Source organism: Prinia subflava, chromosome 14 (assembly GCF_021018805.1).
Source record: "Prinia subflava isolate CZ2003 ecotype Zambia chromosome 14, Cam_Psub_1.2, whole genome shotgun sequence".
NCBI classification, from domain to species: domain Eukaryota; kingdom Metazoa; phylum Chordata; class Aves; order Passeriformes; family Cisticolidae; genus Prinia; species Prinia subflava.
Window position 1 is genome coordinate 10,033,396 of NC_086260.1, and position 14,417 is coordinate 10,047,812.

Consider the following 14,417-nt stretch of genomic DNA (forward strand, 5'->3'; position numbering starts at 1 on the left):
TTTTATAAACCTTCACAAGATCTGTGATTATCATAAATGTCTATGAGGTACCTGGCTTAGTTATGCCTTAACAAAGTTTGTCACCTAGGACTGTCATAGATCTCACTGCTTAGGTTTGTAGGGATGGTGCTACTGGCATCAAACACAGAATGAAAAAGCAGTGGTGCTTAGCAGGAGCTTGAGATGCAAAATGAGAGAATTTTTATTTATTTTCTTAGGCAAAATACCAAAGGAGGGAAGAGGGGTTGCAAACTTTCCCTGGAATCTTAGGGTAGGAGAAGAAGGAAATTTCATGGGACAGTAAAGTTCAGCTGAGCAAAGACTGACACAGTTGTAAATTTACGAAAGACTTCTAGAACAGCATCAGCCCTATGACCTGTGGTTAAGGCGGTGCCATCAGGAGAAATAATACAATTGTTCTTCCTTCTTATCTGTTTCCTTGGCTCTTCTCCTTCCTGGCAGGTGGTTTGGAAGCCAAGGCCATTGTCTGCAGAGGAGGAAGAGGCGCTGCATGAGTGCTCGGTGGGATGTCTGACCCGGCAGCTGAAGCTGCTCTGTGCTGCCAGGCTGGGAGGTGCTGTGGCCCTTGCCCCATGCTCTAGGCAAGCTGCAGGGGGTCTGCTGAGTGTGCTTTCTGTAATGGGAAGTGAATTGAAGCACCTGGAGGCTGTGTGTGTGCTCTTGCTTCATCTTCTACATCTCACTGTTGTACCTACAGCTTTCTGACTAAAGCCTCATTAGTCCTGGGTCAGGAAGAGGAGGGAAAGGTGGAGATCCAAAGAAATGTCAGAGGGAGGCTACAGAGCCCTCTATTTTCTCTTAGCTAAAGGAGTAGGGACTCGTGGCCCCTGCTCTCAAGTCACCTGTGTTGTCACTGTGACAGAACCAGGGTCTCCTTGTGGCCGTGTTGACCTGGGGAAGGTGCAGCAGCAGCCGCCATGGCAGAAGCTGCACTGAGCCTCCCAAGGGGCCAGAGCTCAGTTTGGGAGGATGTGGAACATGTCAGGAAAGGTGTAGTCTGATGATATGGCTGAGCTGATCTAGGGCCTTGCTGCCATTAGCAAAAGTGTCCTGCTGCTGCCCAGTTCCTCATTTGCCAATTTTCGTGCTTGGTTTAATACAACTAAGTTAATGAGTTTAAATGAGCTTACTGAGAACTGGCAAGTGGTGGAGGGGTTCATGTGGTTGAGAGAAGGATGATGGAAGGATGCTGAGCTGGAATGTGCGCTGTGACTGATTTCCCAGCAGTGGCTTAAGTTACATCACTCCTGTAAATTGGGCTACACTTGGCTGTAGGTGCCATCCCCACACAGCTGTGGAGGTCCCTTAATCCCTTAAACACTTGATATTCAGGTACCCCCAGCTTCTCCAAAGTGAGCTGTTGAGGTGAGATGTTTCTACAGACCACTTCACTTACCTTTTTTTTTTCAGGTACCTGTGATCTTTTCATGTCCCTTTTCAATCCTTCATCCTGCTGCTGTTTTGCTTGTTTCTGCTTTTCCTCTCTGAGCCTTTTGAAGAGAGAGAATAAAGGATGGGTTAAATACAGCATGCAGCTACACCAGCTGTGCTTTTGACACACAGCATCAAAATTTAATGTAATATTTACATCACACATCTATCCATTGGAGCACAAGGGTTTGGGTACAGGGGCTCCTGGAGTTGGGTGTTGTGAAGGGGGTAAGAGGGAAGCACTGCCTGCAGTTGGTCCTACTCTTTCTGGAGTGATGGGTGGAAAAAGCTTGTCAGGCTTTGACACAGAGATGTTGGACAGTTCTGTTACAGGCGTGTTCTGCACTCCCTTCAGCAGGTCACTTATGCCCTGCAGCTGACCAGGATGCTCACTAGCTGTGGGGAGGGGGGGTACTTATCTGTCCCCAGTTCTCACCAGTGTAACCAGGTCTGTAACACACAGGTGTGAGCAGCAGCCTGTTACACCATGGAGCTACGCTTGGCCCAAAGAGGCACAGTGGAAGCCAATATTGTTGCCCCAGTTCTCTATAAAGATGAAGTGCTGGAAATGAAGATGAAGAAATGGGCTCAAGCTATGGAACACCGGTGCAGAGAAACTGCAGTCTTAAGGGTGTAGACTTGAGGAAAACATTTAATGCTCTTTGTAGAGTTTGAGTGTTTTGGTTTTGTTGGTGTGTTTCTGTGGGTTTTTTTTTGTTTGTTTTGGTTTTTTTTTAACTGGGTTTGATTTTTTTGGGGGGGTAGGGTGTATGGTATCTTTCCTGAATTATTCTCCTCCATCCCCAGTATAGAATAAATGTGTGGCTTACTTATTTTGCAATTTAAGAGTGCAAACCTATTCATAGAACATCAGGAAGAAGCACCTTACCTGTTCTACAGGTATGAAAAAGATGCAGAGAAAGAGAATAAGTAGAAGCAAAATGTCACTGTTCTGGCTTTACATCCTTATGCTAATCTGTCTGATTCACTTGAGGATGGCCAGATACAGTCATCAGTTCAGTTATCTTTGTTATTTGTGAGGTGAAATTTTGTGTAACTGGGCCTACAGGAATGTGTCTCATCTTGGGACTTAGACTGATTGTGTTAACTGCTATTGTTTAATCAAGTAATACAAGATAAACTTAAAAGTTTTGTAGAACATTTCAAAGCTGGAGTTGTTTACAAATGCCCTTACGTACATATTAAAGCCTGGCAAAATATCAGGGCAAGGCAGACTGTGTTAACTTGAGGTTTAATGTTCTATTTATTCAGTTTAAATTTTGTTACTGTGAATTGCTTTCTTTTTTATTCTTCTAGATTTTTTCACTGTGGTTTGCAGGTCTTTTATAATGTAGCTGTGGGCTGCTGCTCACTGACAAGGAGATGCAAGTACTATGAATGCAGAGCCCTTACAGAAGTAAAATTGGATGGATTGCTCACATGGGATTTCAGATTGCTGCTACAGCTTTTTGGGTTGATTTGGCTCTTTCAGCTGTCAAGACTTAAAACAGAGATGTTTTCCAGAAGAGGGTCTTGCCTTACCTTGCCCTCTGTTCCTTTCTTATGGCTTTCATGGCCTTTTCTATCTTTGCTGGTGGGATTCCCTCCATGCTGTCCAGTAAATCGTTGACCCGTTTTTCTATTACCTTTAACATCTCTACTGTTGGCAGGTTTGTCTCATTGTCTCCAGTGCACTGGAGATAGACTTCCAGCACGCTCTTGTTCAGGCTTGTGAGCTGTTTGTCCTAGAGGTGACAGGAAATATGGTGAGTGGCACAGCTGGGTTCTGCCAAGTAGAACCATAGTATCCTTCCAAAACCAAAGGAAATCCATAAAGGAAACACTTTAATCCCCTTAATAAGAATCAGTTGCTTGTTTCCTGGTTGGCCAACAGCAATGGCAGGGACAGATGGCTGAGCTGAGCCATCCTGTTGGTCTCATCATCCTAGCTTGGCTGTGACCTGGGTCAGGTGGCAGCTGCCCGGCTGTCTCTGTGAGCTCTGCTCCCACCTCACAGCAGCTGCATGGAGCAGACACGTCTGCCTCAGTTTGCTGCCTCAGCAGTGCCCCAAACCAGCCTTGCTGAGGCTCCATTGCTGGGAAAGAGTGCTGATCCCTCCTCAGTGCAACCCTATCTGCTCTGTTCTGAGATGGATGTGGCTGGTGGAGAGGAACCACTTGTGCACGTGTGAACCCGCCCTGCCTGCATCCCAGCGTGTACCTGGTCATCGGCTTTGTGTTCTGAGGAAAACTGCTGAACTTTGAGCTTCAGCTCAGCTACTTTCTCTTCTTCCTTGGCAACAGAGGCTCGGAGGGTGTTTACCTGCTGTTTGAGCGCTGCCAACTCCTTCTCCCTAGAGGGGAGAGAGAGAGAAGAGGTGCTTGGAAAGGGCACCTCAGGAACACACGGCTCTGCTCCCCGCAGCCCGGGCTGGCCCCTCCTGCTGCTGGCAGATGGAGGTAACACTTCAGCCTTTCCTGGGAACCTGCACCCACAGTTCTGAAAGCACAGGGAACTTCGGGTATTCTTCTGGAAAAGCAGTTACTGTGCTGGTGTGGGGGAGGGAGAAGTAGCAAAGCTAAACATTCAAGGTTTATTAGTACGTCAATGAGGGATCCAGATTACTTCTAAAACTTCCACAAGGAGATAATCTACATTTTAAATGGGAATATATATGTCTACTTGCCACTGAAACTGTAGATTACAATGACATTTGGGTTTCTGGCTGTCTTCCTCCAGGAAGGTTTTGCACTGAGTCAGCATTAGTGCTGCTCTGGATCACTCCAAGAAGCGCCTTGTTTCTTTCTTTGGTCTTCCTTCATGAGAACTACACTATACTTATATTGACTCCAAGATGATTAATGCATCATTCCCTAGCCTGTGCCTTGAGGATTAAGGAATTGGTCCCAAGCTCAAGTCTTATCTCCTAAATTAAGCATGTATGGGTCACTTTCCTAGGAGCTCACAAGAAAGACCCTGCTGTGTGAGCAGCATTACATGTGCTCTGCAGTGTGTGCCTGACAGTGAGGTGTCTGTGGGGGCAGAGAGGTCACTTCTGTCTGAAAGCTGGACCACAGGGACCCCTTCCCATCACTTGCAGGGTCACACTTACATGCTTTCATGTGTGGTGATGAAAGTCTGTTGGAACTTGTTCCAACTCTCCTCAGTATCCTGGGAGTTCAGGATGAGGGATATGTTCTCATCCTGCATCTCCTTCAAAGCAATCAGCAATTGATTGGGATCAGTAAAGTAGAGCTCAGGCTCCTAGAGTGGAAAACATGTGTGATGAGTTTTTTCCCTCCTCTAGCTTCTGTTCCACTGGATATTCAAATGCTCTTCCATCTAGAGAGGCCCATGTATGTCCACATACACACACCCACGGGCATCCTTTCTGCTATGTGTGTAGCCCTACTCTGCCTCAGTAGCTGAAACAAATTGCATTTTGGGGGGTAAAAAGTGTTGCAAGCATCTGTGAGTGGGAAAACTTCAATTTCAAGCATAAGCTGCACTAATTTAAAAATCATTCATTTTATGATGTCATATCTCACTGGAGGATGGCAAGCTTAGAGAGAATGGTAGGTTTTTGGAAACTGAAGGAGGAGAGTTAAACTAGGGTATTTATAATATGTGTCACCAAAACGTGAACATTTACAAATGTATAAACATACATTTATAATTTTTAACTGCAGTAACTCCTCAATACAATAATTCATGGTTAGAAGGTGAGGGAAATTAGAAACATTGATAAATGACACAGGACAAACAAAAAATGCAAATCTTTCAACATAAGACTGACCTCATCCTCGTCTGAGCTGATTTCACTCTCTGCATCCTCCAATGAACTTCTGAAAAGGTATTTTGATTGTTAGGCCCTTAGAGAAATGACAGCTCAGAGGAGCTCTCGTTAGTGACATATGAACGTTGTTATTGTTCACTGCCACTCTTTATTCCAGAATACTCATTTGGATGTTCCCCCCTTTGCCTCCCTGTGGCTGTGGGATATTTAGGGGTCAGTAGGGTCTAGGGCTCACACAAACAAGCAGCACAGGAGCTACTTTTGTCCATGAGCAAGCTGCCTTATGTGCTGCTCTGGGCTGTGCTGCTGTTCTGCTGTGGCTGGAACATGACACATGAACCTAAAGGGTGTTGATGCAAATGCCTTCAGACTCCCTGGGAGGCTTTGTTTAATGCTTCTTCCTCTACACAAGAGCTGGAAGGGGGTGAAGTGGTGCCTTGCTGCTGTTAGCAGCTCGGTCTGCTCATCACTTTCACTTGTACCTGTCACCCTGTGCCATGAAGGGTTAAAAACCTCTGTTTGCATCATCTTAGTGACAGCCCCACTTCAGGCCAGCTCTCAGCAGAGGATCTGAGGACAGAGCTCAATTGGAGCAGGCATACAGGTACTGACTTGCACACCTGACAGCTTTCTGCTGATACCTGAATTTGTTCCAATAAGCCCCAGATCTTGGAATGGCCAGCAAAGGTGAGCAGTGGGATTCCCCTGTGCTGATTCCCAGTCAGCCGAGTGCTCTTTACAGTCTTTAGATCCATTGTTTGTATCACCTGGTACTTACAGTTCTCTTGACAAAAGAGGCTTCAGGAACTGTTTAAGCTGTGGCCTGAGATCACATGAACTGAAATCCAAACTTGCTGAAAACTGCAGGGAACTTGGCATATCCATAAAACTGTGGGCAGCGTTTGTCCTGGCTGTCGAACCCTGGTCTGGAGACAAGAGCAGGCGTCCACTTAGAGCCTGGGGCTGTACCAAGGAGGAGCAGCAGCACTTTCCTGGCACTCACTCTGCCCTGCTGTGGAGGGAGGTGAAGCACTTCCTTCATTAATTTTGGGTTCTGTCTTCATATCCTTTTCTTTTTTGTGCCTTTTTCTGTGTTTCTCCTGCCACTCCTTTGGAGATAGGTGGTAGAGGATGTCCCTGTACATCTTGTACTCCTTCAGAGTGTCCTTAAATCTGGAGATGTCACTGAGTTGAGACAAGTGGACAAAGTTTGTTAGCAGGGAGGGAAGCTCCTGTTTGAACAGGTTCTTTCTCACTCTTGATATTGAGTTTCATCCTGAGAAGGGGAGAGAGGGTACATGTTTGCATGGACATGCAAAGGCAAAAGGGAACCTGCCCTCTGTGCTCTCTGTGGTTTCTCATGTGGAAACTGAGAATCAGCCATACTCCCTGGTCATATCTCTTGCTATGGTACTGATCTTGCTAATTTTTGAATTTTTACTTAAAAAGGAATGAGAATTTTTTTCAGCTCAACTCATAATGGTAATTGTAGTTATTTCTTTTGTCTTTCCCTAGGTCTCCACTAAAGTGCATTACTTAGTTTTGTTTGGATTTCATTCTGATGTTACACATTTAATTTTGGGTTTGGAATATTTGTACTTTTCTTAAAATGTCATTAGAAAACTAGATGAGTTGTTTTAGAAACAAAGCCAGCATCTGGAAAACAAAAGACAAAACATTTTGACTCTTAAAATGGAACATTTTTAGAAATCCATCTCCTGCAAGGACTGTCTATAGCACAGTAGGGGCTGTTAAAGGTGAGGCAGGAGTAATGAGCAATCTTACCTTTGGAGTTGCTTTATTTCAGTAGTGATTTCCTGGATCTCAGTTATTTTCTTGTTCTTTGCTGAAGTTTCTCTTTTGGCTCTAGGAAAGAAACAAACAAGCCATTAAACATTTTAGTAGTGAGTAGTGAATTGAGGTGACTATGAAACAGTGAAAAAGATGTGATATGAGCCCTAGAAATCTGTGTTATAGATGTATCCCAGGAGATGCTTGGCTCCTGCCTGAAGACCCTCTTTCTCTTGGCAAAGTGTGGCATCCCAGTGTTCAGGCCTCCCTAATCTGGCTGCTGCTGAGCATCAGTTGCAGCTCTGCCCTTGTGACACCTGGAATGGACCCAAGTGCTCAATTTGCTTCACTTGAGGGCACTGTGAGGGGTTGGGTAGAGGCGTCTCCCTCCAGTAAAGGGTGTTGTGAGAATAGAAGTGGTGGAGCCACCAGCAGGTTCCTTGCTACCACCAGATCAAGGACTTTTGCAATGAGAGTATTCCCTGGATGTTGTTCTCCTTCCTTTCTTTTATTGAATGGGAGGGAAGAAAAGTGCCACCAGAACTGTAACTCTGGGAAACTCAGAGTGTTCGGCCAAAACCCTGCAGGGAGGTCGAGCAGTGAACCTCCTGTGCCCAGAATGAAATAGCACACAGGTGCTTCCTTCAATGTCCCTTACATTCTCAGTGCTTCAACAGTGTTATTATGGTTCTCCTTCAGGAACTTATCAAACATGGCAGCGTCCTTCTCCAGTCTTCTCTCAGCCTTTTCCAGTTTTTTTTCCTCATTCTTTGCTATGTTCTCCATCTTTTGAATCTCCCCTCGCTTTACTGCAATGGCATGCTGAAATGAACCCCAAAGGCAATACAGTCACATCAGGGGGTTGGTTTTAAAGGTACATCAGCTTAGTTTCATATCTGGTTACCAAATTGCCTGATAATTGTGGGCAGAGAGGGTAAGGATTTCAAAACCAGGTGTGTGACCTAGTGCAATGGAGGCCAGGAGTTATTTCAGATGGAACACAGAAAATAAACAGTGAACCTAAAGACACAGTTCACAACTCCCAGCACTGCATTAACTCCTGGCTGACAAAGATTTGATTCAGTTGTGTTACGCACAATAATAGAGCTGACTAATGGGAGTGTTTGAGCACAGTTATTCTGTTCCCTTATTTTGAGTTCAGCATGGCTCCCAGCTAAAATTTATGTATAGGACAGCAAGAGCCAAAGGTCAGTGTATCTGTGCATCTCACAAATAGAATAGTTTCATGGTGGCTACTTAATGATGGGAATGACCTACATTCCTTTATTTCTTGGCTGGGAATTACTGGGCTACAGATTCTGAGTGACTGTAACACAGGACGTAGACAATCAGTTGATGAGGTCTGATGTGTGCCACCTTGAAAGATCTCTAGGCAGTGGATCTCAGGAGAATAAACATCAAAACAAAGCAACACAGGGAAGAGTAATAAATGAACAGGAAGTAACATGCTGAAAGCCACGTACCTCAAGATAAAAGATCTGTTTTCTGTTCTGTAGGTAGTCATGGAAGGTCTCCCTGTTGAATGCATAATCTGAAATTAGAATATAAAGTTGCTTAGACTAGAGAGGGGGAAACATGGCCAAGGCAAAACACAGTGAAATATGTAGGCTGCCATGAGTATGGATCTGGCTGGCGCTGGAGTCAGCCATACTGATTATTGTATTATAGTTATAACCTTGTTTAGGATCAGTTTTGTATAGGTTTTCATGGAGTAAAACCAGGCAGAATGGAGTGGAGAATCTGATCCTTGCCCTCTAGATATTAATGGCAAAACTACTCCTCACATCAGACAGAGGCAGAAAATTTAGGCCTCTATCCATTAAAATCCAACTTCAGGTTGGCTTAGTAGAAAGGTTTCCACAGGACACAAGAGCCTGCAAACCCTGAGCTGGCTACCAGCTCAGCTGCTGCAAGGCTGGTGGAACCCAGGCTACTGTGAGGGGGTGGCCCTTGCTCTGTGTGTAAATGCCTGAGCTGGAGATGGCTGAGCCACACAGAGGTTGGCAAGATAGAGCACAGAACTGTCCGTCTGCATCACCTCAGCGAAGTCAGCCAGAGCCCAGCTGCTCCCCCATCCCTCCTAGCCTTGGCTTTAGGCTGTTACCCAGCTGAGCAGCACCACTGCAAAGACAGTGCCTGTTCTCCACCTTTTTTCATGGCTAACTTCTGTGAAAGCATCTCCTGACGAACTTTCAGTCTCTCTTCACGTGTCGCCTCTATCTTGCTCTCCTCTTCTTCTTCCCTTTTCAAAGCCTTCCTCAACCCACTTTTTGCCTTCATTCTTGTGGAGTAAGTCGTTTTCTCATGGACTTTCATAGTTTTCTTCTTTTCACGTTCCTGTGAGAGGTCAGATATGTGTACAGTTTGATCCTGCGCTTTGTTTGCTGTGGCTTTTAAAGACATAAGTAAGTTATTGACAGCCTAGAAATTTGCAGAGTGGTGATACCCTGCTGATGCATATTTGCCTAGTTTATCTGACTAATCCAAATAATACTCTCTCTAGAGCCAACTGAAACACTAATTTCTTAGCACTTGTCGTTATTTTGTTGATTTATATTTTGCATCCATCCACCAGCTGTGCCAGTTTGTACCCACTCAGTGTCCTCATTTTTCCTTCTTGGGTTATTCCTGTGAATAAATGGAAATTTTCTGAGATTCATCCTTTGAGTCCCCTGGTCCCCCCCCTTTAGGGGGACAGCCCACACTTAACCAACTCAGTCCATCTTTTACAAAGACATTTAAACCATTAAGTTCAGACCGAGAAGATCTATTCAAACGCACTCCAGAACCTTCTGGAGGGTAAAAGGTGTTCCTGCTCAGTGGTTTCACAGGGACTGAAGTGTGATTCAGTGCTGTCTGCACAGTTTAGGCTGATTTTATGCTGAGGACATCACTCAGCAGACATCCTTAGTGCACTGCTTCCTGAGCTCTTCCCCATAATTGTATTGTGACCTTCAACCAAAACAAAAACCAGACTCTGTCACCAGTGTGAGATGAGGGGGCCTTGCTTTAGACCTCTTGTTTCCTTCCACACTACCTCAGGCTGTGCAACCCAGTGCAACAATCAGACCTCTCAGAGATCACAGAATCACAGAAAGGTTTGGGTTGGAACCTTAGGGATCATTTAGTTCCAACCCCCCTCCATGAATAGGAGCATCCCACTAGACCAAGTTGCTTAAGGCCTCATCCAGCCTGGGCTTGAATTGTTCCAGGGATGGGGCAACCATAACATCCTTGAGCAGTCTGTGCCAGTGTCTCACCACCCTCACAGTAAAGAATTTCTTCCTAACATCTAATCTAAATCTATCCTCTTTTAGCTTAAATCCACTCCCCCTTGTTCTATCACAATCTGCTTGTGTAAAAAGTTGCTCTTTTTTTATAAGCACCTTTTAAAGTATTGAAAGGTCACAATCAGGTCTCCCTAGAGCATTCTCTTCTCTAGGCTGAACATCTCCAGCTTTCTCATGAAGAGGTCTTTGATCTCTCATGCACTAAATTTTGGTATTCTGTTGAGTGGGTGCCTGCCTTAGTAACTGCTTATTATATGCTTTAGCCTAAAGCATGTGTACATACCACCTGTGCCTTCTTAATTTCCTTGTCCCTTACTGAGAAAAGTTCAGTATCTGATGGGACTTTAAATGGATTTTTCTTTGGGTTTTCTTCATCCTCTTCTGTGCTCTCTGGGGAAAAAACCAAACAAAAACAACAATAACAACAAAACTCCAAACAAAAACAAACAAAAACCAGGATGAGAATGTAGAAGATGTGAAGCTGGATATCTGGACCCTGTGCAAAGGGAGTGGGATGTGCTGTGTCACACCTGGAGTGTGGGAAGTGCTCCCAGCTGCAGATGTCTAACAATGCTGGATCAGGAGCAGGGAGCTGGATAGGGCTTCTGAGAAGCCAGTGATAAAACTGAGACCTCTGCATGATTTATGTCACTTGACCATATCTGATGATCAACAACAGCATTTCAGCCAGGGATTTTTCTAAGTCTGTAGCTGTTTTACCCATTTCACCTGTTTTGGGGCAGAAGAACCTGGCTTCAGGCCTCTTCTCTGACCTGACAAGGAAACATTGCTGGAGCATTGTGTCCTTACCTGGCAGTGCAAGGAGGGTTTCCATTTCAAGTTTGGAAGAGAGACCTTTAGATGTTGATGCTGTATGTCAGGATGTTGTCTTTGATCCTGGCCCAAAGAAAATCATAAACAAATCAGTCATCTGACATCTGCTAGTAATTGATATGATAAGTTTTACGGGAGTGATAGGCCTAGGGGCTTTCTATGTCTTAACCCCTGAGCCTTTAGTGCAGCAATCAGCAAAAAGCTCCATTAAACATTAAATGCTGGAAAATATTTATATTCTGACCCCCAAAAGGAAATGTTCATCCCTGCCTTATGTAAAACACAGTCCTTACATGTAAATTGGTGGGAAAGCAACAACAAAACAAATTGCGAAATAGCAAGCAACCCAAGTCCCTTGTCTCTTTTTCTAGCAAGTCACCAGTTCTGATCCACACCCACGTTTTTCATGCTCCTGTCATAAGTTCACAAGCTATATTTTTACTCACTAAAGCTCTTCCCAGTAATTGCTTCAGCATTGTGGATTTCTTGCAATAAGCCTGAATGACTGTTGGACAGCACAGACACACTTTACAGAGCTCTGTTGCCTTTCATTTTAGGTTGGCAAACTGTTGAAGGTTATTTTTTTGTTCCTTTGGCTCCACTCTTTTTGTAGTTTTTGCTATGGATCCTAAGGGACATGGCATAATTGGAATGATCTCACTTACAAAGAACAGACAGACCATTGTTAAAGCTATCCTTTAATCACCAAAGGCAGCAAGCTGGGCTCAGTGAGGTATTAGCTCAATTGATGCAATTCTGCTGTTGGCACCATTCCTGATCTGCTCTGCTGTAAGACTGTAGAAAATATCCTCTTCTGCTTGCACTAGTTTTAGGGCTATTTTAGAGCATCAGTCTTTACTCTGAACAGCCTCCAGTTTTTATGTATTTTGGGCTAAACTCATCTGGCCTAATTTCCACGTCCGTCCCTGGTGGTTTGTGCTTTTTCTGCAGCTGCTCAATTAGTACCTTATTCTTTGGTGTCAAACTTTCTTAGCTGATGAGACACAGAAGCTGAGGTAGAACTCAGGCTTTGGAACATATCCTAAGTATTTTCTCACTCCTTTTCAGTTCTTGAAGTACATTTTACCAAGAACCTCCTTGACTGGTTGCTTAGAGTTCAAACCCCTCTGACCTTTGCTTAGTGTAGGGGGATATTTTTCTCTAGGCATCTCTCATCTACATCCTGGAACAGCATCACCCCTGCTGCTGCTGAGAGTTTTGGAGAAAACCCCATCAGGGCAGGGAGTCAAAACACCTGGAGCTTCAGCCCACAGTGCACACCTTGCTTTCTGTAATCTAAAACCTTTCTCATAAGAATTTTCTTGCTCCTGTGGTTGATTTAAATTCCTCCTACAGGCAGTGAGTCTAAAAAGCAGGACTAGACACTGGCATGTGGAAAATAATTGTCAGTGCAACCCTCAGAGATAAAAAGTGCTTTATAATACAATTTTAGCTAAGTATAAGAAACTGTATCTATGATTAACTTATAAATATTCATTTTATTACAGTATTTTTTGTTTGAGGTTGCTGGGGTTTTTTATAGGTTGTTTGCACAGCACTTTGGAAATAATGCCAGAAGCTACAGAAGCACTAGCTCTGCTAATTTATAATTATTAAGCTCAATAATGGAACTAAAAAAATGCTTAATTGCTAGAATCATTTGCATATATGTCACTGCCTCTGACATTATGTTCCAGTAGCTGTGTAGCAGTAGTACATGAATCAATAGATAAGGCATTCATAGTTTTAATTCACTGAAACCTTTATTCAGTGTTTTTCCCTAGCAACAGGCTGCTGAGAAAAAACAAAAAACAAAACCAAAACCAAAAAAACCCCGAAACAACAACCCCCCCAAAACAAAACAAACAAAAAACCCCACCAAAACGCAAGCAAGCGTTCAACAAAAAACCCACAGAAAACAACAAAAAAGCAAACAACCAAAAAACCCACCCAAACCCAACAAAAAACCCCATCCCAACAAAACACCCCCCCAATCAAAACAAAAAAGCCAAAGTAAATATGCCGACGGATCTAAAAGACAGTGCGATAAATCCGTCCAGCACGTTCCCAGAGCAGAGGGTGTCCCCCCTGTGTCCCAGCAGTGTCCCCGCGGTGTCTCACCGGCGCTGTCCCTGTCCCTGTCCCCTGCGCGCTGCTCTGGCCGCGCTCCGAGGGTCCTGGCCGAGTTCCGAGGGTCCTGGCCGAGCTGCGAGGGCTCTAGCCGAGTTCCGAGGGTCCTGGCCGAGTTCCGAGGGTCCTGGCCGAGCTCCGAGCGTTCCGCCGCTGTTGGGGTTGCCATGGAAACGCGCGCTCCCGCCGGCCCGGGAGCGAGCCCGGGAGCGAGCCCGGGAGCGAGCCCGGGAGCGAGCCCGGGAGCGAGCCCGGGAGCGAGCCCGGGAGCGAGCCCGGGAGCGAGCCCGGAACCGCGGGGCGCCCCGGCTGGAAGCAGCCCTGGCGGACAGGGACAGGGACGGGGACAGGGACAGGGACAGCTTCCAGCAGCCCAGGCAGCCCCGTCCAGCCTGGCCGGGTGCGCCGTGCAGAGCAGGCAGTAGCGCTGTCCCGAGCTCGCTGAGTTCGGGGAGATGTAGCTTTGAGTCGCCTTCTAAAAGGACGAGAACGGCTCTGGTGTGAGAGGTCTCCCTGCCCTGCTGGGTTGTCTGCTCATTGTTTCATTCCCCCTTATTTCAGGCCTGGGAATTGGGAGTTTAACCCTATGTCTGGGAGCAGAGGGTTGAGGAAATGGGAGCTGGGGGCCCTGTCTGTGGAATGAGCATAATTACTTCTCTAATCTCTGCCTTGGTCTTTTCGTGAAGTGTGAACAGTCACGGTCTGGAGAGTACGTGTGGGATGGGTGAACAAACTGCCATTAATTGAAAGCTGCCCCAGTCAAAAATGCTATAGAACCCCAAATATCACCTTCTGAAATGCCATATAATTCTACAGAGGATTTGATAAAAGTTAGTAAAAAGCAATATGTTTTCATAGAGGAAAAGATCCTTAAATCCCCTTACTTTACCTTTCCTGTTTCTGAGAAAACCAAATTGATTCCAAATGGATGGTGTTCCTCTTTAGACTCTTTAGAATCTCTATTAATACAATTTCAGTTTTCAGAAATAGCAGTTTCTTTCATTTACTGATAGATTTCCAAACAGCTTTCTCTGTCCAAATAACTCATGCAATAAATAGCATGAATTTCTATAAGTGCAAACTCCCATTTGATTGTTATAAT

General features: G+C 45.0%; 1 protein-coding gene across 1 annotated transcript; it reads right to left on the minus strand.

Moving 5' to 3' along the window:
- Nucleotides 1-178: 178 nt before the first annotated feature.
- On the minus strand, nt 179-13,957 carry CFAP100 (cilia and flagella associated protein 100). Its single transcript, XM_063412079.1, is given in 16 exon segments — nt 179-442; nt 444-487; nt 1,418-1,511; nt 2,995-3,197; nt 3,674-3,806; nt 4,566-4,717; nt 5,250-5,298; nt 6,028-6,175; nt 6,253-6,434; nt 7,035-7,115; nt 7,699-7,862; nt 8,525-8,592; nt 9,209-9,398; nt 10,635-10,741; nt 11,162-11,248; nt 13,307-13,957. Coding segments are annotated over 15 exon segments (1,686 nt in total). The 5' UTR covers nt 11,187-11,248; nt 13,307-13,957; the 3' UTR covers nt 179-396.
- Between the last annotated feature and the right edge of the window lie 460 nt (nt 13,958-14,417).